This window comes from Amblyomma mixtum, chromosome 10 (assembly GCF_055824585.1).
Source record: "Amblyomma mixtum isolate Tamu chromosome 10, ASM5582458v1, whole genome shotgun sequence".
NCBI lineage: Eukaryota > Metazoa > Arthropoda > Arachnida > Ixodida > Ixodidae > Amblyomma > Amblyomma mixtum.
Window position 1 is genome coordinate 59,410,325 of NC_143021.1, and position 22,986 is coordinate 59,433,310.

General features: G+C 47.9%; 1 protein-coding gene and 1 pseudogene across 1 annotated transcript in view; both read left to right on the top strand.

Annotated features, from left to right (window-relative positions):
- LOC149325895 (histone-lysine N-methyltransferase PRDM9-like) overlaps positions 1–22,986 on the top strand; it is a 176,711-nt gene that overhangs the window by 49,651 nt on the left and 104,074 nt on the right. The window contains exons 5-7 of the mRNA XM_089562818.1: positions 4,141–4,273; positions 5,992–6,093; positions 18,394–18,470. Of these exons, the coding sequence (XP_089418944.1) occupies positions 4,141–4,273; positions 5,992–6,093; positions 18,394–18,470 (312 nt within the window). The remainder of the gene's footprint in view (positions 1–4,140; positions 4,274–5,991; positions 6,094–18,393; positions 18,471–22,986) is intronic.
- Positions 1,022–3,005, top strand: LOC149325897 (uncharacterized; annotated as a pseudogene).

Here is a 22,986-nt window from a genome sequence, read left to right on the forward strand (position 1 = left end):
CTGGGAAGGCCGGAACCTGCGCATGCTGATGGATATAGGGTCCACTGTCAGCGTCATTCCAAGGAGGGTATTCGAGAACCATCGATAAGGGTGGCCGGCACTGCAGAAGACTTCACTACGCCTGTCGTGCTTCCTGGGGCCGCTGCCGGTCTTAGGCCTGGTGGCCATGAAAGTCGAATGCGGTAACACTCAAGTGGACAGCTCGCTCGTAGTAGTGCATTGCGACGAATCCCTATTGTGCGGCCGGAACACCATCCAAGCCTTCCGGAATGCTGGCATGGCACTAGTGGAAGAATGCAAGTCGCAGAACGTACATGTGGTTCACGGTGACACAGAGACAGCGAAACTTCTGGCTGAATTTTCGGACATTTTCGAGGAGAAGTTGGGTTGTTGTAAGGGACCGCCCGTGAAACTCCACAAAAAGGAGGCCGCTGTACCACGCTTTTTCAAGGCTCGACCAGTGTCCTATGCGCTTCGGGAAAAAGTGTCTGCAGAAATCGACCGCCAAGTACAGGAAGGAGTGCTGGCACCAGTGAGAGTTTCCGAGTGGGCTACGCCCGTCGTGCACGCACTGAAACGAAACGGTGATATTAGGCTCTGGCCGCCGCGGTGGCTCAGCGGTTACGGTGCTCGGCTGCTGTCCCGAAAGACGCGGGTTCGATCCCGGCCGCGGCGGCTAGAATTTCTTTGGAGGAGAAATTCTAGAGGCCCGTGTACTGTGCGATGTCAGTGCACGTTAAAGAACCCCAGGTGGTCCAAATTTCCGGAGCCCTCCACTACGGCGTCTCTCATAGCCTTAGTCGCTTTGGGACGTTAAACCCCAGAAACCAAACCAAACCAAACCGATATTAGGCTCTGCGGTGACTTCAAGCTAATCGTGAATTCAGCGACACATCTGGAGGAGTACCCGTTGCCGGAAATTGAGGACATCTTCGCATCTCTGTACGGGGGCGAGGTGTTCACCACTTTGGATTTACGACACGCGTATAATCAACTTCCACTGGACGATGAGGCACGAACAATGGCCGTGTTGAACACACACAAAGTGTTGTTTGCGTACAACCGCCTCGCTTTCGGAATTGCATCGGCTCCAGCATTGTTCCAGCGCCACCTCGAATCTGTTCTGCAAGGCCTCCCTCGCGTCAAGGTGTACTTGGACGACATCATTATTGCCGAAAAACAGAATGACGCCTCAACTCTCCGGCAAGTCTTCAAGCGGCTGGGCGAAAACGGACTGAAGTTGAACCGTGATAAATGCAGGTTCCGCGAGAAGGAAGTTTCGTTCTTGGGGCACAAGATCGATGCAACTAGTCTACACCCTCCTGAGAATATGGAAGCCATCACCGCCGCACTAAGACCGGAGACTGTGAGCCAGCTAAAATGGTTTTTGGGATTGATCACATATTACGCCAATTTTTACCCAACCTTTCAACCACGCTGGTTCTACTCTACAGGCTGTTGGCTAAAGGAGCGCTGAGCGGCTGAGCGGAGTTATTCGCAGTTGGAGAAAGAAGCGTTGGCCTTGGTGTTCGACGTCAGCAAGTTTAGGGACTACTTGTTGGCGAAGCATTTTACTCTGGTAACGGATCACAAGCCACTGACAGGACTGTTCCATCCGGATAGGCCAATTCCGCACATGGCCACAGGAAGAATTCAGCGGTGGGCATTGCTACCATCGGCTTACCATTATGATCTCGAGTACCGCCCAGGACAGCTAAATGCTAACGCAGACGCGCTTAGTCGCCTACCATTGCCGTGCTTGGGTGACGGAGGAGTCCAAGAGCTCATGGAATACGTGCTGTATACGCGGAGTCTAGATTCCATGGTCCTTTCCGCTAAGCAAATAGCATAGCTAAGCCGCTCGGACGAGGCGCTTCCTCAGATCAGGGAGTGGATCTCACGCGGCTGGCCGCGGCACTTACCGGCAGCACAGCAACACCTGATGCCGTACTTTTCTCGCCGGAAGGAGCTCGCGGCCAGTCATGATCTGATTTACTGGGGCCATCGCGTAGTGTTGCCGGATGCGGCGCGACGATGCATGCTAAAGGAACTGCACGACAGTCACCCCGGTATCAGTGTCATGAAGCGCACAGCGCGAGCGTTGTTTTGGTATCCCGTATTAGATAAAGACATCGAAGTGCTGGTTCATGGTTGCCCTCAATGTATACAATGCTGGCCCATGCCGGCTGCTGCAGTGCCGTCTCCATGGCCGGCGAGCAACAAACCATGGTACCGGTTGCATATGGATTTTGCGGGCCCCATCAGTGGCTGGCAAGTTTTCGTGTTCGTTGATGCCGAGACGAAGTGGATTCAGGCCATACCTTTGAAGACCATCACAGTGGAGACCACCATTCAGGTACTTCAAGGGATTTTCGCACGTATTGGCCTACCACACTGCTTAGTATCTGATAACAGACAAACAGTTTTCAAGTGCCACCATATCCAGTTTCTTGCAAGAAAGCCACGTGATGGACATAAGAACAGCCCCATACCATCCTCAGTCAAATGGTTTGGCGGAACGGGCCGTGCGGACACTAAAAGAAGGGCTTCGAAAGAATCCGGCAGGCACGTTGGAAGAACGACTAATCAAGTTTTTATTCCATTATAGAATGACACCGTTGGAAGGAGGAAAATCGCCAGCGGAACTAGTGTTGGGCTTCCGTCCCCGAACCCGGCTGACAGCTTCACTCACAGACACCAAGGTCACAGGAAATGATGGCTCTTTCGAACCTGTGCCTGAAGCAGCAAAAGCAGCGACACAGTTTCAACCGGGAAGGCATGTATGGTCGCGCCAGTTTCAGTCTGGTCGAAAGTGGGTGCCGGCGACAGTAGTGTCCACGACGAGAGCACGTATGGTTACACGGGAAACACCGGAGGGACAGCAGCGGCGCCACGTGGACAAACTCGGGCCACGGCTCGACACAGGGGCGTCACCTAGCAAGCCGAGCCAAGTCCGGACCCACGAAGAAGCTCAGCGTAGCTCCGAGCAGGCAGAAGCTGATTAAGGCCCGCAGGCACGGGAAGTCAGCTCTCAAGCCGAAGACCAACAACCACCACGTCGTTCGACTCGCATACGGAAGCCTCCAGATCGTCTCGCTTACTCCGGCTTAGGGGGAAGGGATCTAGCATTATCAAGCACGCGCGGTGATGTATAGCATGAGCAGGATGGCTCTTACGTGTCGCACTCTTGCTTATCAGGACCAGTCATGTGACCTTTGCTGTGTCGTTATAAAGCCAGTAAAACCAAGCAATAAACGTTCATTCTTTGTTCCACCCACCGGCTACGTTCCGTTACTTCAATTAGAACGTACCAGTTCAGGGTCGCCGATCGACCTTGACGTCAAGGTGCACTTCAGAGTTGACACGACCGAGACCAGAACTGCTTTTACAAAATCGCTTGAGATAAATTATTCACGCTGCGCAATGGTGTTTTAAGCTCATTTTTGTGGTAATTAGCCCCGTCGGCCTTTTCAAAGAAAAATACGGACACGCAAAAATATTGAGTCTGTACCGCTTTTAAGATTGTCGATAAAATTAAGAGGTGCAACAGTATACTTAACGAAATGATGTGCGGGGTTGAGCCACCGAATTCGTATAAACTCACTGATATGTAAAAATGCAAACACCAAGAAGAAAACAGGCTAGAGACATTAGCGTGCTCACTGCCCTCTGTATCTTCCACCCCTGTTTGTTGTCCTTAAATCATGAAGTGAACGGTGACCGGGAAATCACACCATAAAAAAAACTCACGCACACAAACACAAGTACAGCCAGTCAGACGCCCCTAAAACCAAATAAAATTGTCTTCTATATTGGTGATGTCTACCTTCAGTGCAATAGAAGTTGAAGTGTTAGCCCATAAATCAAGATTTGCTAGGTTTGTTAATCAAGAAGACAACAGCAAAAAGAGGTTGTGAATGATGTACCATCTTCCCAGAAATCGCAGTCGTGTCATACGCCGCTTCATATTCAATGTTCTGCATATTTTATGTAAAAAAAATTGTAGGGTTTTAATATGGTTAAACCGATAAAGACGAGTATACGAACTTCAGGCAAATTTGCCTCAAAGGCCCCACATTTTGCATGCATTTTTCAGCAGTGAGCAGCAGTCAGCTGCTTGCATTTTTCTCTCTGGCACAGGCATCCTCAAAATTCCTGCAGGATGGGCATCCGACGCATCAGGCAACCGCAGGATTGACAATCTTGCCCGCACACGTTCAGACGCTTTCGATCCCCTCGCAGGAGGCTTCGCGCGATATGTCGTCAATGAAAAGTACGTATCCTTGAGAAACACCATGAACAAGCCGCACGGGCACTGAGATTTCCGTCTGACAAAATATACAATGACTTTTCAGTCGTTGAGACTTCAGTCTGAATTCCTTGTTTCCTATAGAGGTCCCTAAAGTTATTTCGCGCTCTTTTTTTTCTATGCTCACACAGTTCGTACCTATACGCAGAAGCTTCTTTCGCAGACTGAGATAGTGCCTTGGTAATAGGATCCCTCATGCATACAGAAATAGAAAAGGCGAGATGCCTTCTAAAGCAAAATCCCAAATTCAAGAACTTTATGGTGATGAGACTGGTGCCCGAAGGGAACATTCTGTACTCAAACTTTGAAACTTTAAAGAAAATGCCTTAATCATAAACCAACTAGGCAAGCAATCCACGATTTTAAAACTTAAGTTTGCAGCTGTGAAGAACTTACAAAGTACAGAGGTTTACAAATAGGCAAAAAGTTGCTGAACCAAATCCCTGTCGAGCATTGCATGGAGACGTCTTTGTATTAAAAGGAAAATGGTAAAATCATTCGGTTAAACACACCAAGCCAGAAATTTTATTCTCCGAAAGTTCAATATCCATGTAATATTAAACAAAATTATTGAAAGCATAACAACATCAGTGACACAGGAAAGACGCGGGTTCGATCCCGACCGCGGCGGCTGAATTTCTATGGAGAAGAAATTCTAGAGGCCCCTGTGTTGTGCGATGTCAGTGCACGTTAAAAAGAACCCCAGGTGGTCAGAATTTCCGGAGCCCTTCACTACGGCGTCTCTCATAGCCTGAGTCGCTTTGAGACGTTCGACCCAATAAACCAAACCAAACAAAGCTAACGGCGGCAAGGTATAGTAGAGCTAAAATATGTTGTCCAATGACATGAAGAGTTGGAAACGAAGAAGTGAAGTTCGCGTTTAACCGAAACTGGGATTTTGGGGTTTTATGCGAGAGAAAACCTTCCGCAGCTTGAATTAAGATATCGCAACCTTTGGAATTCAGTAGTTAAGAGCAGCGTTTGAGAGAAGGTATTAGGAGTGTGGTGGATCGGCTGTGTGGGAGCTTAAGTGTTGCCAATTCACATAATATTATATTAGCATTAAACAACGTTCCGAATTCACAATATGGTTATATAGGATTCCAGCGCAGCGTATTGGGGCTAGTACGGGCAACTTTGCAAATGGGGCTAGTACGGCCAACTTTGCAAAAAGTAACTCAAGGCAAGTGGGATTATAAGGACTTCCTCGTAAATGCGTTCCCGAGAGTGCAAATTGAAAAAAAAGGTTTTATGCAACAGGAAGCCAGTAAATATTTTTGAATTTTGCTCTCAGTGCATTGCAAAAAAGTTGGAGAACACAAAGCTGCAGCGCCATGAAAAGCACAAAGTGCACCACAAAGTTTACTTTTTTTTAAAGCGTGCACAATGTGCACCAGAAAGTGCATTTTTTTAAAGCAATATAACCTTCAACACCGTTGGCTACGCAGTGTCTGTCAGCTCATGTGCATTATTATATTTAAACGAGCCGCGGCAGAATCCTTGCCCCAATAATTTTCATTTCTGGTGCTTTTTGATTTTTCTATTCTCCGAGGAAGCTCTTTACTTAAGTCACCAATTTATTTGTCTGCTTAAGAGTAAAACATATCTAATCCAATGACACGACATCGTTGCTGCAAAACAGAGCTCGCGTGCACTACAGTACACATTTCCACATGGTGCAGTTTCGAATGAAGCCTCGCCCAGTGATCCATGCACCTCAACACGGATACAAGGTTACGTCAATCAGGAGAGGTTCGAGCTGGCATCTGACTGTGACCGCCTGTGTAAGTGTTCTTTGCTGTGTCTTGAGCGCAAACGTTGTGGGTCCTGCAGGTAAACAACATGAACCGTGGTTTTTCACAGCGTAAGGAGCAGTAATGTTTATTTATTTATAAATACGCGATCTTTAAAATAAGACTATGGGAGATGGTGCCATGCGTCTGCATAATAACAAGAAATGACAAAAATACAAATACAGCAAGCTAGCTGTCACCACCGTCAAAATTACTGCATCATTCTACATCATGACTAGAACATTTACAAAGGACAGCAGCGTGTTGTCACCGCGCACAAGCCTATAATCGAAATTAAGGAATCGAGGGAACAAATTTCAATTTCCAAGTAGATGTGCATTCAGGAAGCGCAAACTGTTGCAGGTGTGACTCAAACAGTGATAACGAATTCAGTGCTGCTGATCATCAGCACGGTTGTTCCGTTCGTTAATGGTTCTAAAAAAACAGGAATAAATACAGCAGTTAGTTGTTGTTAATAAAGGTTTTATTGAAAGAGAACCTCACATGCATGTAGCGTAGCCACTAGAATAACAAATTATTTTTGCGATGTTAGTATTATAATGCTCATTGATTAGTCCGGAAAAGAATTTCAAGCAACACAAACGATTCCTTTTAGTTACAGGCGGTTAGCCACTTTATCTGAGAAGGCCAGCAATGGAGGTGTCGCCATGTAGGAATCTGACCGGTTGTTTTCTAGGGGGTATCCCTTATTTGCCCCGTTTTTCGCAAACCCTTCTCTGTGTACATGCTAATACTCTATCTACTAGTAAAAAATGCCGTCTTCATGCACCCTGGCAGGTGGTGGTTAAATTAATGATTGGTCGGCAAGGTTGCTCTGGACAACCTGGATTGCACAAATCGCGCTAGCGGCATCACATGCGATCCTAGGGCTCTGCCGCACCAATTAACCTTAACAGCTTTACAGCAGGAGTGGTATGAGGACCCTCAGGGATCTATGAATATTAAGTAGCAAAAGACCATTTCTGCATATGTGGTTATTAACCCATTTGCTATCGTGCGATACCTTTAAGTCGGAGCGCGGGCCGCAGTACGGTGGCGACTGCTTCAAGAAGTTGGCGCAGGTACCAAAAGCGGTACGACGGCGTCGTGGCGACTGCTACGTAAAGCCATGCAGAGGTAGAATTGGCAGCTGCGTGGCATGGGGTTTAAGAACGCCGCTCTGCGCGGCGACTGCGTTTTCAAACTGAACGGGCAGGCTCAGCGCTTTTCACACGTAACCAGTCTTAAGTGGCCCTGCCGACTTTGTTGTAACGCTTTTTGAGTTGTGCATATTGGTCATAGTGGAAGGGTACCAGATTATTGCAGCGTACCATGAGATCGGTCGGACATTCATTGCTACCTTTTCTACCCTCCACATGGCGAACTAGTCGCGAATATTTGTATGCCTGCGCTGTCGGCTCCTCGCCCCACAACGAAGTGCAATAAAAGTGCTGCGGTGTGAGAATTCCGGCGTCGAACTTATTATATACAAGTGACATGCCGTGACATCACACGTCTAACACACAGGCGGTCTCCATTTGTTTAGACAATAGACAAAAAAGGTCGCAAAAGCACAACGTATAAGATAAATAAAGAACGATGCCTGGTTGGTTGCTGTCACGGGTTCGGTGATCACGTGTGGTCATCACCGAGTCATGACAATGACGGAGTGGCCGTTCGATGCCCGGCGTAGCCGGTAGTAAACGTAATGAATGAGACAGCGGCGTGTCGAGAGGTAACAACAACAAAAGAACGTTTATAACTTCGATACGAATAATACGACAGCTTTCCCAGAGGCGTATTGTGCATCCTACAAAACAAATGAGGGAAAACACATCGCATTAAATACACTGAATTAAGTTATACATTAGAGTAAGCACTTCTCTGCAAAGATCAGACCGAAGGCGAGAGCCCAATTAGCGACAGTAGAAGAGAAAGTTCAAAAGGCGAACGAACATATAGTTGACCGGGGAGCGCGGCGGCAGTCCATACACAAACACGCAAGTGGGGCGGCCCTCGAAGGCTCCGCTCTTTCTGGAGCAGTTCGCGGTTTCGAGAATGCGGTGCGGCGGCTCTGAGTGCCAGGAGTACGCGGCGGCTGCCTTTCCATCTGGGAGCGGACTGAAGTTCGTGCCCATACGGCCCCTTTTTAAAGTCCTCGGGCGCTAGCTGAAGAGACACTCGGGGCACGCACAGAGTCGGTGTCCAAATAGCACTCACCAAAAAGCATACCAAGTAGTTCACGCACAAAAGGGACAACACGTAGGCACCTACACTTTGACACTGCATTGCCGCCATCTCGGAGGCGGCAAAAATCAGCGGATAACTAAAAAGAAGCCCTGGGCTTCGACTCTGAATTCGGTGACCTAGGAACAGAAAAAATAAAACACAACCAAAAAGGGAGACACGTACGCCCACAACTTCTGTCCTTCTAGCGGTCGCCCCGTAGATGAGAAATATTTACGAATACACAAAAGCCGCTCAACACTTCGGCAGTATTAGGGGCGACCTTCTGCCGGGAAAAAGTGAGACGTACACAAAACAAGCAGCACGTGCACCCCCCCCCCCCCCTTGCGCAAGCGAGGGGGTTGTCTAACTGAAACAGCGTTCAGGTGTTTGTGCTCTTCCATAGAGACATACAAGCTACATGGCCACACCATGTTTAAGAAGCACTGACGCATTAGTTTTATGCATCAGTTTTATATACACGTCAGTCATTTACAGGATGCCGCCGCTTCTGTGACAGTTGCTCTCTGGGCAGGAAACGGAGTGATATTGGACTGAAAAAAAAACTAAAACGAAAAAAAGCACAACAGATGATTCAGGCAAGACTCACCACTACATGACAGAAGAATAAAAAATCTTTCTTGTTTAAAACAAGGAACATAGTGAAGAACAGGAGACCTGTGACCACACAGACAAAGGACAAACTTCCGGCTTCGACTTTGATACATCCACATAATTCGCGCAAGCAAAACAAAGAACCGAAAGGGAGGAATACGTGTGAAAACAGAAGCAATATTACGCCCCGCTGCGGTGTCTGTGTGGTTACGGCGCTCGGCTGCTGACCCGAAAGACGCGGATTCGATCCCGGCCGCGGCGGCTGAATTTCGATGGAAGTGAAATTCAAGAGGCCCGTGTACTGTGCGATGTCAGTGCACGTTAAAGAACCCTAGGTGGTCGAAATTTCCGGAGCCCTTCACTACGGCGTCTCTCATAGCCTTGAGTCGCTTTGGTATGTTAAACCCCCATAAACCATAAACCAAACCAGAAGCAATATTACAAAGTATGAAAGCAAGGCGTAATAAACAGTAGGAACCGTAATTTGCCACGTATAAAGGAACAAAGAATAACTGTAACTTTTGAATTCAGGAGCGTTGAAACTCCGCTATAACATGGAAGCGAATTCACCGACCAAGTCAACAGAAAACAGTGAAAATAAATGTCAATATAGCTTTGTAGGGGGCTAGTTGGTGGTGCATACTGAGACTGGGGAGTGCTAGGTTCTAGACCAGGGAAGGTTTGAAGGTTTGAAGGTTTGAAGGTTTATTTCCGCAACTGGGTGTTGCGAGGACAGCCAGGGAAAAAGCTGTACACACACACACAACACGCACAAAGGAACAACACGAGACACGAGCGCAAATTAGCAACTGTATTTATTCTCGACATGGCGTATATTCATACGCATCTAAACATGGGACACACACAAATAAAAGGATTAAAACCAGCCAACATAGTCAAACAATCGTAATCCATGCAAGATACAAACTACCCTCGCAAGTCGTGAATTTTAGAATTGACCAGCTAAAAACAATCTTTCTTTTTTTGTTAAAACCACTGTTGCGATCGTGTCTCATATTGTTCCTTTGTGTGTGTTGTTCCTTTGTGTAGAGCTTAGCACTCCCCAGTCTAAGCGAAAATAAAAATGCAGAAATGATGATAACACAAGACGCAATCAAGACATGTTCTGTGTGCAAAAATGGGGAAGTATGCTCAAGGTTGAAAAGAAAACACTCGACAGAGGTCTGTTTAGTTGGGAAATATAATTATGTTAACTGAGGCAAAAACGCCAACCAAAAAATGAAATAACACGAGGTTCCAGAGTCTTCTTGGTCCTTTCATCAGGTGTCACCTCGGACGACTTGCGGTTTGCTTGCCTTTTAGGCTCTCGTTCATTCAGCCGCCGTATCACTGACCATAGAACGTGGATGTCAGAGGGGTAAACAGTCTCAATGAAGAATCCCCTGCGCGGGCGCGGTTTAAGCACAATGGTTCTCTGGTAGTCAATATTGTGGTCACATGCTTGCAGAGTTTTCGTTTCCATCAATGTTCATTTGTCTGACATCCGCTTTGTGCTGCTTCATCCTTTCAAGTAAATTCTTGGCTGCGCCAATGTACGCCGCCGAGCTTTTTGAGCAGGGTGTCTTGTATAGCACTCTTGATTCAGAAACCGAATAGGTTCTGGTACGTCGTGTGATTTCATTTGCGTGAGAAAGCTTTACTATAATCGTATAAAACTTAATAACGAAGCATCTTTTCTTTGACAAAGGACCTCCTCCCGTCTAATGGCACCGGCCGATTCTCACCAAGCAGCTAGCGTCAAAATGCAGTGAGGGGACTATTCCCTTTTATCTGCCGCTTCTTGGCATTGTCACACTAGCAGGCTCACGAAAAACGGCCGACGCTATTGGCTGGAAAAGGGCTCTTTGACGTGGAAAAGCCGCCTCGTTCTGGTGTTGATCCGACTATAGTCCCATAAAGAAAGATGCTGGCGTCGGGTGTGTGCGTCTGTAATCGCAGATGATGCAGAAAATCCCCGAAATCCCAAGAAAAAACGGTGTCGTCATCAAGCGGCAATATCACGCCCACAGGAAGCCGAAAACCGCCAGTTCAGCTAATCATATACACGTACTTCGTTTATTTATATATGCCTGCCACTGACAGAATTCAATGTGAAGCAAGGCTGTATGGGGGGGCCCGTTGAATGTGAATGTATTAGCCAAACGTTTACAGTCAGTTATGGACATCTTCGGTGGCCTCCACCAGACGTGTAGTATTCAAGGGCGGACCATGTTCACGAATGTTCTTGTCACTCGGAGTATACTGGAATGCTGTGACGCTGACTTTAGGCGAGTCGCAATGTTGCAAATTGATTTAGAGAAGGTCTTTGACCGGGTATATCGTGACATTCTTTTTAAAATCTTCGAGCATGTCTGTGTTCGAGAAGTTCTTTTAAAGGGGTTGAAATGGCTTATAGTAACTGTAAAACGAATATGGTTGTTAACCGAGAGCTCAGAGGCAGATTTGCCGTTAAAGCATCGGTGTGACAAGGCTACCCATTGTCACCGTTACTTTTCGTTCTGTGCCTAGAGCCACTTTGTAGGAATGTAATAAATAACAGCTGTATTCCCGGTTTCGAACTCCAAGCATGTGAAACTAAAGTATTGACAGCCGATGATGTCGCATTTTTTGTAGCGACCACCACAGCATAGAACATGCGATGTCGGTTGTTCGCAGGTTTTGTGATGTAAGCAATAGCGGTGTGAATCTGGACAAATGTGCGCGCCTTTGGCATGGGAACTTCAGCATCAGTGCCTTTGTTTCATGCAAATCTAAAATGGCCACATGTCCCTTCCCAATACCTGGGCCTTTCATTTGACAAGTATCGAGATAACGAGGACTTTCGGAAGGGGAAAATTCAAGAACTCTCCACGCGTACACAGAAATGGTCAGGAAAGGAACTGTCTGTATTCGCGCGCGCAAATTTATGTAAGGTATGACTGGTTTCAAAAGTGTGCTATTTGTTGTAGTTCCTTTCATGCTCTGGACTTAGTCTTCAAAAGTTTGATTATCTGGTCGCAGTTTTTGTTTGGTAGTCCTCATGGGATAGGACTGTACGTGAGAATTTATTTCTGCGTTTGAGAAAAGGGAGTCGTTCCTTCCCACACTTGTACCTGAGGCAGGTGATGTCCAAATTTATGCTTCTTCGAGACCAACGCGATCCTTTCCGGCGGACATTTATTCAAGTGAGGCTTTCTTCAGCTTTCCGAAACTATGTTATTTCCACTTAGACGGGATGAGATACAGTGCAAGTAGATTTTGAAAGCAGTGATATTTGCTTTCCGGTTTCTTAATGCTCGCTTCAGTTTGCAATATTTTTCAGATGTCACGGGTAGGAAATTGTTAAAAGATTTGGTTGACTGTGCCTTCTCCGAGCCAATATATCGGTCTCTCTATAGTGGAAGCCAAGGAGGAAATGTTTTAAAAAGAGTGCGGAAAATGATGGTTCCGGCAGGTGTGAAGACGTTTTTCTTGAAGTTGCACTTTGGTACGCTGCCGGTTACAACATGGATTGAGGAGAAGGGATTCTTTTTACCATGAGGTGCTGACTGCTTGTTGCGTCACAAGCCAGTCAATAGAACACATCTTTATTGATTGCTGGGATGCGCTGCTTTTTTGGGATGTACTCTAGCGTACAATAAAGAAATGCTTACCCTTGGCGCCGTATCGGATACGATTCCTGGGCGTTGAGATGGATCATTATAAAGACGATGTTAGTTTCCTTCTTGGCCTGCAGAGTTTTGGCGAAGCAGGATGGCTGTAGGGCACTGCGTTGAAGATGCGCGGTGTGTCTGAGATTACTCCAAGTTACTAGCAAGTTTTTACGGTGTAACGGATCACCTCCCTAGTTTCTTTCATTTGTATTTTTACTGCTCTCTGTGTACTGTGACATGTGACATTAGAATTAGAAACTGTCTCTTAGGTTGTAATCATTCATCCTGTTGTATGCCCGCACACTCTACACTGTTACACTTATATTACAGACATTCGCGTTATTTGTGACATTCACGTTATTTCTGAAATTATCGCTGTGTTTAGCGATATCGTTGTATTAACTCACTCTCCTCTTTAATGTTGCCACCCTGAGGATATCAGTAAATAAGAAGTAAATAATAAAAAGGAAGCTTATTTAAGGTACGTGAAGTGCACAGGGAGCTATGTTTTGGAGGTGAACTTATCGAGTGGATGGGAGAGTTGTACTCCTTGAAACAGGTCTGATTTGCTCACGTGAGCGAAACACAGGTCGGGTCTTGATGTCTGAGAGTGCAGCGCAGAACACATGTTTGTGGTCTGTTGTAATCTCTCAAAACAGGCAATAAAGACCAAAAAAAGAAGTCTCCTGGAAGACTGGCAGCGTCCCCGTCTCGTATGCCGGCGGCCCGGGTTCGATTCCCACTTAGACGCCAAATTTCTTTTCTTTTCTTGTGATTGACAGTCCGGGTGGCGCCATGGCTGCCATAGTACTGGTTCCAATCGTAACGCCGCATGCGCAATAGTGGCCTTTGGTAGGCACCGCGAAATGCGCTTCTGCTAGCCTAGTGTAGCGTTCGCTACAAAGCGGTTGAAAGATTTACAGCTCAAAAGCAGAGAGGTGACGTATAAGGTTAGATGTGTGGTACTGAAAGTGTTTTTCAGGAAAATGGCGATTCTTTGACGAATTTATGAGTTTGCTGGTAACTGCCACTACATCGTTTCAAAGGCGATGCTCTTATCCCGTCGGTCTGCCCGTCCGTACGTGCATCCATCCATTCCTACCAGAATATTGACGCACCCGTTTGTCGTACAGTGTTCTTGGTTGTGCCATGCGTTTTCTCGTTGCATATAGCTTACAGGTGCCAGTATAGCTGCACGCTAGTTGCAACAGAGTTTGAACTGACGACATATGCACCTTCCAATGCATTCATTCCCTAAATTCATATCAAAATTGTGATGCTTGATTTATTGGTTTGGTTTATTAGGGATTAACGTCCCAAAACGACTTAGTCTATGAGGGACGTCGTAGTGAAGGCTCCGGAAATTTCGACCACCTGGGGCTCTTTAACGAGCACTGACATCGCACAGTACACGGGCCTCTAGAATTTCGCCTCCATCGAAATTGAGCAGCACCGACCGGGATCGAACACACGGCTTTTGGGCCAGCAGCCGAGCGCCATAACCACTCAGCCACCGCGGTGGGGAAAATTGCGATGCAGCGGGGCGATTGGGGTGTCCGCCAAGAAGCGAGACAGTTACTGCGCCATTTTCTTTCCTACAAAAAACTAGATAGTTCGTCCTACACTGTTCCGAGTAGCGTCTTGCTGCGGTCGCGCGCCCCCGTGTGTTTGTGTTTGGTTTGGTTTATTTGGGTACAACGTCCCAAAGCAACTAAAGCTACGGGGGCGCTGTAGTGAAGGGCTCCAGTAATTTAGACCACCTCCGGGTCTTTAACGTGCACTGACATCGCACAGCACACAGGCCTCTGCAATTTCGCTTTCATCGAATTTCAGCCGCCGCGGCCGGAATCGAACCCACGTCTGCATGCGCGTGCGTGCGTGCGTGCGTGCGTGCTTGCGTGCGTGCGTGTGTGTGTGTGTGTGTGTGTGTGCGTGTGCGTGTGCGTGTGCGTGTGCGTGTGCGTGTGTAAGACCATTCGCCTGAAGCAAACTCAATTCGAAAACCGCAACGACACTTCAACGTCAACATGTAGAGAGACGGTAGGCAGATCGTTTCCTGACGCTCACAAAGTGAACAATGGATGGGAAGCCTCAGGGTGCTTGCTAATGGTTTCGACAAAACGACTTCTCTTCGTCTGGGCAAAGTGCTGGTCATTGGTGGGGTTTAAATAGGGACTTCACTCTGAGCAGGAAACCTCAGTGAGAAGAGGAGGGCGTGAAGTGGGAAGGGTGTTAGGATAGGGAGGGTGAATCTTGACCCACGGCCTCTTTAAGTGTTTGTAAATTTTATGCTAATGATTGAAGTTTTGGAAATTGCCTCTAGCATTCCTGCTACAGCTCACAATTCGCTTTATACAGGTCATGCTTGATTGAACCTAGTTATATACCCTAGCATGTTTGGTTCACCTAAGAAACATTGTTGGCCTTTCAGAGTTATTCCAGTGTATTGACTCCTTTTGAGTGCAAATAACAAATGGTTGTGTTGCTTCTGATTTCGAAATGTGGCGGTCGTGTACATGACGGCCAACAACATAAGCGGTCTGGATGGCTTTGGTCATGCATCTATAACATATCTGTAACTTTCAGTGCTGGTCAAAGGAAGAACTAAAGGATGCTGTATGAGTCACTAGCAGCTTGCTTTGTATACATTATTTTATAATGAACTTGCAATGTTAAAGAAGGCCCATCTCAGTGTGCATGTTTTCATGTACAGGTCCCTGCAGTATCAAAGGGAACAACTATTTAGCGCTAAAAGATAATTTTTTGGTTATTTCTCTGCTGACGTTGATAAAGATTAAGGGGTACTATGCGCCAAGATGAAAATTATAAAACAGCAAAACGTGTGCTTGTTGCTCATTATTGAGAAGTAACCATTAACTGAATGCCTAAACTTTGTATGCTTTCATATTTAACGGGCCTGTACAGTCTTGGCAAGTTGCTACAAAGCACGAAAACACACACATGGCCACGCACAACCTATGTGAGCTTGCTCAGCACGCACAGCTTCGGCAAGCCCTCCCTCAGCTTGCAGATGTCCACGCAGAGTCTCTGTGTGGAGAGATGTCCACACAGAGTCAATGCTTGTATGACGCGTATGTCCCCGATGGGGTGTGCGTGGATATGTATCCACGCTGAATACACGCGCATGTCCAAGCTGAACACAAGCAACAAGCTTATGTTCACGCACAACTTCTGAGAGTTATTGTGCAAAATATACGTGATCGCACACAAATCACACTTCGTGTGCAAATTCACGCTCACTTTCTTTCAATAGGGCCGGCTGCTAAGTGGATTAACCGGTTGACTGGCAAACCTGTGAAAAGAAAAAGTCCAGCTCGCCTGAAAAGAATCCTCGGGTGTGCAGTGGAGAGACAGTGAACGTGGGCTTAAAAGGCTGTGGGTCCGGCTGCGGCAGGTGGCATGGTATGACTGGCTGCTTTGAGCTGAAAAACTCGGATGAAGGAATTAAGCAGCATGGCAGAACAAAATACATGGGGGCAAAAAAATAACATAAATTAAAGGAACAAGCGAAAAGGGGGGCGGATGGGGTGAAAACGTGAAAGGAGGTGTGGCGAGGGGGAGAAATGCGGAAGTCAACGGTTCCTGAGAATATATAGCAGGATTTGGAGGGCAAAAAAGGAAGAACTATAAGCTAACGGTCAAGGGAGAACGAAAAATTAAGCATAGTGAAAAAAATTGCGGGTGGTTTAGCATTTCTAATTACGAAATATTGTGCGAAAGCATATTTTTTGCAGGTGAACACCACAGCCTCGCATCTGAAAGCCTGATTGCGCTGTCCACTGGAGCAGAGAGCCAATTTAAGCGCGTCTTGAACTTTTTCATCCTCAGTGCCAAAATAGGCCGGCGACCTATGCTCCAGTGCGACGTTTCTGCAGCGATGTTGCCAATGCCAACGTGCATTTCTGTAGTTCCGTGCTCCTGCCAAAGCGTTGTTCATGCTAACGTATGCAGTGCACATCTTTCTGTCAGTACCACCAGAAAGCTGAAATCACGAATTTTAGTTTGATAGTAATATAGATTGATAAAGAACACGATGTGCAATGCACAGTGAGAGATAGCCTAGTGCTCCCGCGCAGTGGCCAGCGAAGATGATCTGTCCGCGCTGCCGCGGGTTTGAATTCCAGTTACCGCAATATTTATTTTATTTATGGTTTGCCCAACGTAACCCTCAGTGTCAAGCTTCACACAAACCGGTGAGACTGTTTCACCTCATGAAGAAGTGCTTTCGCACTCAAAAAATGATTGATGGTTTATTGGGGTTTGAAGTCTTAAATCCGCTCACGCTCTAAGGGACGTCGTAGTGGAGGGGTCTGCATAATTTCGACCACTCGGGGTCCTCCATCGTGCACTGATATCGCACAGCACACAGGCCTCTAGCATTGTGCCTCCTCCGAAATGCGAATGCTGCGGCGGGTTTTGAACCCGCGTTTCCTGGGCCAGCAGCCGAGCACCATAACCACTGAGGCACCGCGGCGGCGTACTTAAGAATGAAAGGAGGGGAAAGAGTAGATTCAGGGAGGAAAGTACGAGTCAAGGTGGAGGGTTAGGATGAAAGAAACGACAAAGAGGCGATCTGAAGTTCTGCGAAAACCTCCGACCATGCGCAAGACCTTTTTAAAGAATTTTTAAAGAAGATAAATTGTTTATTCGTCTGCAGGCTTCAAATCTGCAAGGGATAGGAAATACAAAGCAGCATTCTTAATCCTCAAATTTATAACCTTAAAACATCCTGGAGTGAAGATGTCCATAGGAAACTATAATCTCTCAGGTACGTTCCGTCACTGGCTTAATTCTTCAACAGGATTCTTTTAGCACGGAACAGAAGACTCTCAAGGGCATCGAATTTCGCTTTTGCGGGGTGAAAAGGGCCCCGCAAGCGCATTTCACACTATAAAATCGCGCTCAGATTCGCTGCATCTGAGGATGGGCGTTGGTCGGTTGTTTTTATTTGTGCTTAGTTCTTGGTCGTGTACTTTACTTGGTCTTAGTTTATGCAACACTGCTTTTTCGCACCAAATTTTGTCTATACAATTTTTGTATTTGTAAAGCGTGTGAACTTACCGGACTAAACGCAGAAGTGGAGTGCTGTGCGCTCGTTCTTTCCTGAACCGGCGTTCTCTGTAAAGACTTATGCACCTCACCTACTTTCAAAAGCCTTCAATTCTCAGCCGTTCAGCAGAGTATATAAGACGCCCGTTAGGCTCTTAACCCCTGCATAGCGAGAACTCTTTTTCCTAGGCTTTTAAGGCCCTTTGGGCTTTAAGGGTGCTTGCTGTCAGAGGCCTACTTTGCTGTTCAACAGCAGATTGTGAGGCCTGAGAGATTATAGCCAAGACTGTGTTTGGAATATGGTGCGTGGCGCGGAGGCTCAGAGCGGAGTAGAAACCTAGCGTACAAAAACTTTAATGTAGCTAGCACATACATGAAGCATCACTTCGTATTCGCGCCATTTACTTGCGCTTAGAGGTTTTAGGGGGGATGTAGTGAAGTAAGCGTATCAAGCACGTTTATTTGTCCCCCTTTTTTACACTCTCGGCAGACTCATCTCCTTCGCTTAAAGTACTACTTTCCTCAGATGATGAAAATGAAACGCCAACAAGCCGGGAGTAAAGCGCGAACTGTGTGTTGTTTATTCATGGCGTTTATGTGGCACTCTATTACAATCAAGTGCTGAGCTGTGCACAAGCATGTGGAACGAATATTTATTTTTACACTTTTAGCAGCTGTGTTCTCGGCTCTTCCTTCTAAGAAAGAATATTGTATTTTCCTTGTCCAGATTGTGATGACTGCCAGAAGGATTACCCAGGAGATTGCCCACTACATGGACCTCTCATCCACATCAAGAACACGCCGGTAAGCGTGCAACTTGCTCAAAGTCGTCTTTGGAGAAAAGGTTGAAGAAATGCACTTCATCAACTGATGACCCAGGTCTATTGAATATGTTTACAGGGTTCGTGTGAACATTGAAGGAAGACGAGCGCGTAACTCTAAAGCTTCAATTATATTAGATGGCCATTTCAGAGAGCTCTCACGATCTGAAATGGTTTGTTCTGAGCTTGCAAAAAAGTTGAAATACAATACCACATCGCATGATGCGCTGTGTGGAAAATAATATGCATAACAAAACTTGTTTCCCCTCCACTACGGCAACAACCGCTTTGGATTAAAGCGCGGGTAACGGTGGAAAAACGCTGCGATATCGGAATAATGACGATACCCTCAATCGGCCTCACAAAGAAGTCTTCCCCCAATACACAGATCGACTCCAAACGGTGCTCATGAGTGTTCTGCCAGAAAGGACGCATGGTTAGATTCTCACGTGGGTCGGGTAGCGCTAGAAAGACAGAGTTTGAAAGAATATAGGCTCCCAATTTTTTCCTGCGTGTTTCATTCTTTCGAATGATGCGTTAGAGAATAATATACATATAACTTCATGACATTCGGCAGCGACAGATCGACCATTTCAGGGGCAAAAGGGAGAAAGACGGGGACGAAATTGAGAGGAAGCACAGGATGAGTGTTGACGGGTGTTTCTCCTCCATTTCGTCCACGCTTTTCGCGCTCTTGCCCCTAAAAAAATGTTAACCAACTCGGCTGTTTAGGTGCTGTTATAAGCAACTTATATAAACGCGATAGCCTGCTGTCGATATGCAGAAAATCGGCGTCATCGTCGTTAGCGGGGTGGTTGGCACTGTGACCGAAAAATGGGGCAGGGTAGCGAGGCCACCGCTGGGTGCCAGGTTGCCCACCTTGGTCATGTAAATGGTCATATATAAGAATCTGATGTGGAAGTTAGCAAAAAGTGATTGGAGGTTTGCTGGCTAAAAAGCAGAGAGGTGACATAAAGTTAGAAGTGTAGGAAACCGTAGTGAAAGAAGATGGCGAACTATAATTAGAATTAACAAGTCGGTTAAACAAAAATAAGGAAAAAAACCCGAGCATGGTGGCAGTTGCCACCACCCCGTTTCAAAGGGTGCGCTCCTATCCATCCATCCATCCATCCATCCATCCATCCGTCCGTCCGTGCGTCCGTCTGTCCGTCCATTTATCCATCCATCCATCCATCCATCCATCCATCCGTCCGTCCGTCCGTCCGTCCGTCCGTCCATCCATCCATCCATCCATCCGTCCGTGCATACACACACACACACACACACACACACACACGCGCGCGCCCACCCACACACACACACACACACACACACACACACACACACACACACACACACACACACACACACACACACACACACACACACACACACACACACACACACACACACACACACACACACACACACACACACACACACACACACACACACACACACACACACACACACACACACACACACACACACACACACACACACACACACACACACACACACACACACACACACACACACACACACACACACACACACACACACACACACACACACACACACACACACACACACACACACACACACACACACACACACACACACACACACACACACACACACACACACACACACACACACACACACACACACACACACACACACACACACACACACACACACACACACACACACACACACACACACACACACACACACACACACACACACACACACACACACACACACACACACACACACACACACACACACACACACACACACACACACACACACACACACACACACACACACACACACACACACACACACACACACACACACACACACACACACACACACACACACACACACACACACACACACACACACACACACACACACACACACACACACACACACACACACACACACACACACACACACACACACACACACACACACACACACACACACACACACACACACACACACACACACACACACACACACACACACACACACACACACACACACACACACACACACACACACACACACACACACACACACACACATATATATATATACATACATACATACATACATACATACTGCCACGTATCATTGCAGTGTTTGTTCGTTCACGCTCAAGGCAGCAGGAAAGGGTCGTTATCACTTTTGTTCGTGGCGCGAGAAGCGACCAGACTAATCTCGATTGTTCGCAGCCATGAAAGGCTGCATCTAGGTTTTTCCAGATTACCCTAGATGATCTTGAGCTGTTATCTGGAAGTTTCCTTGCCGGCTTTAAATTGAGCGATGCCGCGAGCGGCGGACATTCGTAGTTCGACGATTGACGAGCACGCTTGTTGCTTACGCCGCCACCGAGTGAGTCAGTTCTTTTGCGGGCGCAAGTCAGCCCAAATAAAGAGCTTCGTTTGCAAGTATTTCTGGTGTCTTCCTGACCGCTGGACTGCCGTCACTACAACGTGACATCTGGTGGAGGTGTGGGGTAGCCTTCCATGTACCGGACACCCCCTACAAGCCGTGACGCCAGCCCTCTGAGTCATCAGCCGCAGGACCTGAGTCCAGTCCACCGCGCTAGCCGACGCCTGCAAGGGGACGCACCAGAGTTCGGGAATCTGCCGGACCCTACCCGGAAGCGGAAGCCAGCCGCAACGTCTACCATGAGCTTGCCCCAGACGACTCCAATCATTCTTCACCAGCCCCGGGTGCCACCAACCTTCGACGCTTCGCCTGGCGCCGACCCCGAAGAATGGCTGGAGCAGTTCGACCGTGTGGCTATCTTCAACAACTGGGACGATGCCACGAAACTTAGATACGTCTTCTTCGCCTTGGAGGGACCAGCAAAAGTCTGGTTTGAGAATGAGGAAGCTAACCTCACGAACTGGGAAACCTTCAAACAGCAGCTTCTAAAGACCTTCACGAACGTCGTGCGAAAGGAGAGAGCCCAGCAGCTGCTACAGTCTCGCATACAACACCCAAACGAGACAGTTGCTGTGTACACTGAGGAAATGAAGCGTCTCTTCCGGCGTGCCGACGCGAGCATGAAGGAAGAAGAGAAGGTGAAGTTGCTGATGCGAGGAGTTAAAGAGCAACTATTTGCCGACCTCGTTCGCAACCCACCGAAAACCGTCTCGGAATTCGTAGAAGAGGCGTCCACAATGGAGAAAACTCTTGACGCCCGAGCCCGCCAATATGACCGCCAGCAGCGCTTTTTGTCAGCAAGCTGCATGGACACCGCTAACAACGATAACCTGCGGGAGTTTATACGTGAAGTTGTGCGAGAGGAGCTCCGACGATTGCTGCCAACGGGAACGCAGCCGCAACTTTCATCGCTCACTGACGACATCCGGGACGAGGTTCAACAGGCCTTGGGTGTGACGCCGACACCCACGCAGCCTCCGCAGCCCCCAGCCATGACTTACGCCGCAGCTGTGCGCCGTCCTGAACCTCGACGACGGGACCCAAGCCCCTACCGCCCTCAGCCAGCTGCGTTGGATCGCCGCCCACTCGCCCCAACCCGCCCGTCCTACGAGCGACGCGCGCAGCCGAGGAAATGCGACGCGTGGAGAACTCCCGACCAGCGCCGCCCACTATGCTTCCACTGTGGCGAAGCCGGTCACGTCCTCCGGCACTGCCCATACAGGAGACTGGGCATCCGAGGGTTCTCTTACGACGCTCCACGACCCCGACCCGGCCAGCGACCAGCCGAAATCGAGGAGTTTTTGCGTCGGGAAGAATACTCATCGCCGAGCCGCCTATCACGTTCCCCGTCGCCATCGTCCCCGCGCTTTGTATCTCCTAGCCGAGGCTAAGCAGTGCGTGGACGCTCCCCCAGCCCCCGAAGGTTAAACTAAATAAAGCAGCCTCTGGAGGTGAGGCTGCTTCTATGCGCAATGACACAGATCCTCCATCGACGAGTACTCAAGACCATGCCTCAACTACGACGACGACCCCGACGACGACTACACCGACGACGACGACACCGACGACGACGACGAGGACAGCGACGACGACGACACCGACGACGACGACGACGACGACGCGGCCAGACTTGAAGCTTTTACCGCTGCCCAGTGAAGTAACGTCGCAGTACGCCCACCGCAGCCTCACTGCTCGACGAAGCCGGGATCGGACACCGAAGACAACGTACAATACGAGAACGCGAACAAGTGACCTTGAAGTTGTGGTGGACGGTCACGCGGTTACTGCCTTGGTGGACACGGGAGCTGACTACTCTGTCATGAGTGGCCCACTCGCTGTCCGACTCAGGAAGGTAACAACAACCTGGGATGGCCCGCTGATCCGCACCGCAGGTGGCAACCTGATTACGCCGTCAGGACGCTGCACCGCGAGAGTTACTGTAAATGGGAGAACCTATGCGACAACCTTCCTGATCCTACAGCAATGCTCAAGAGACGTGATTTTGGGAATGGACTTCCTGAACGAACATCGGG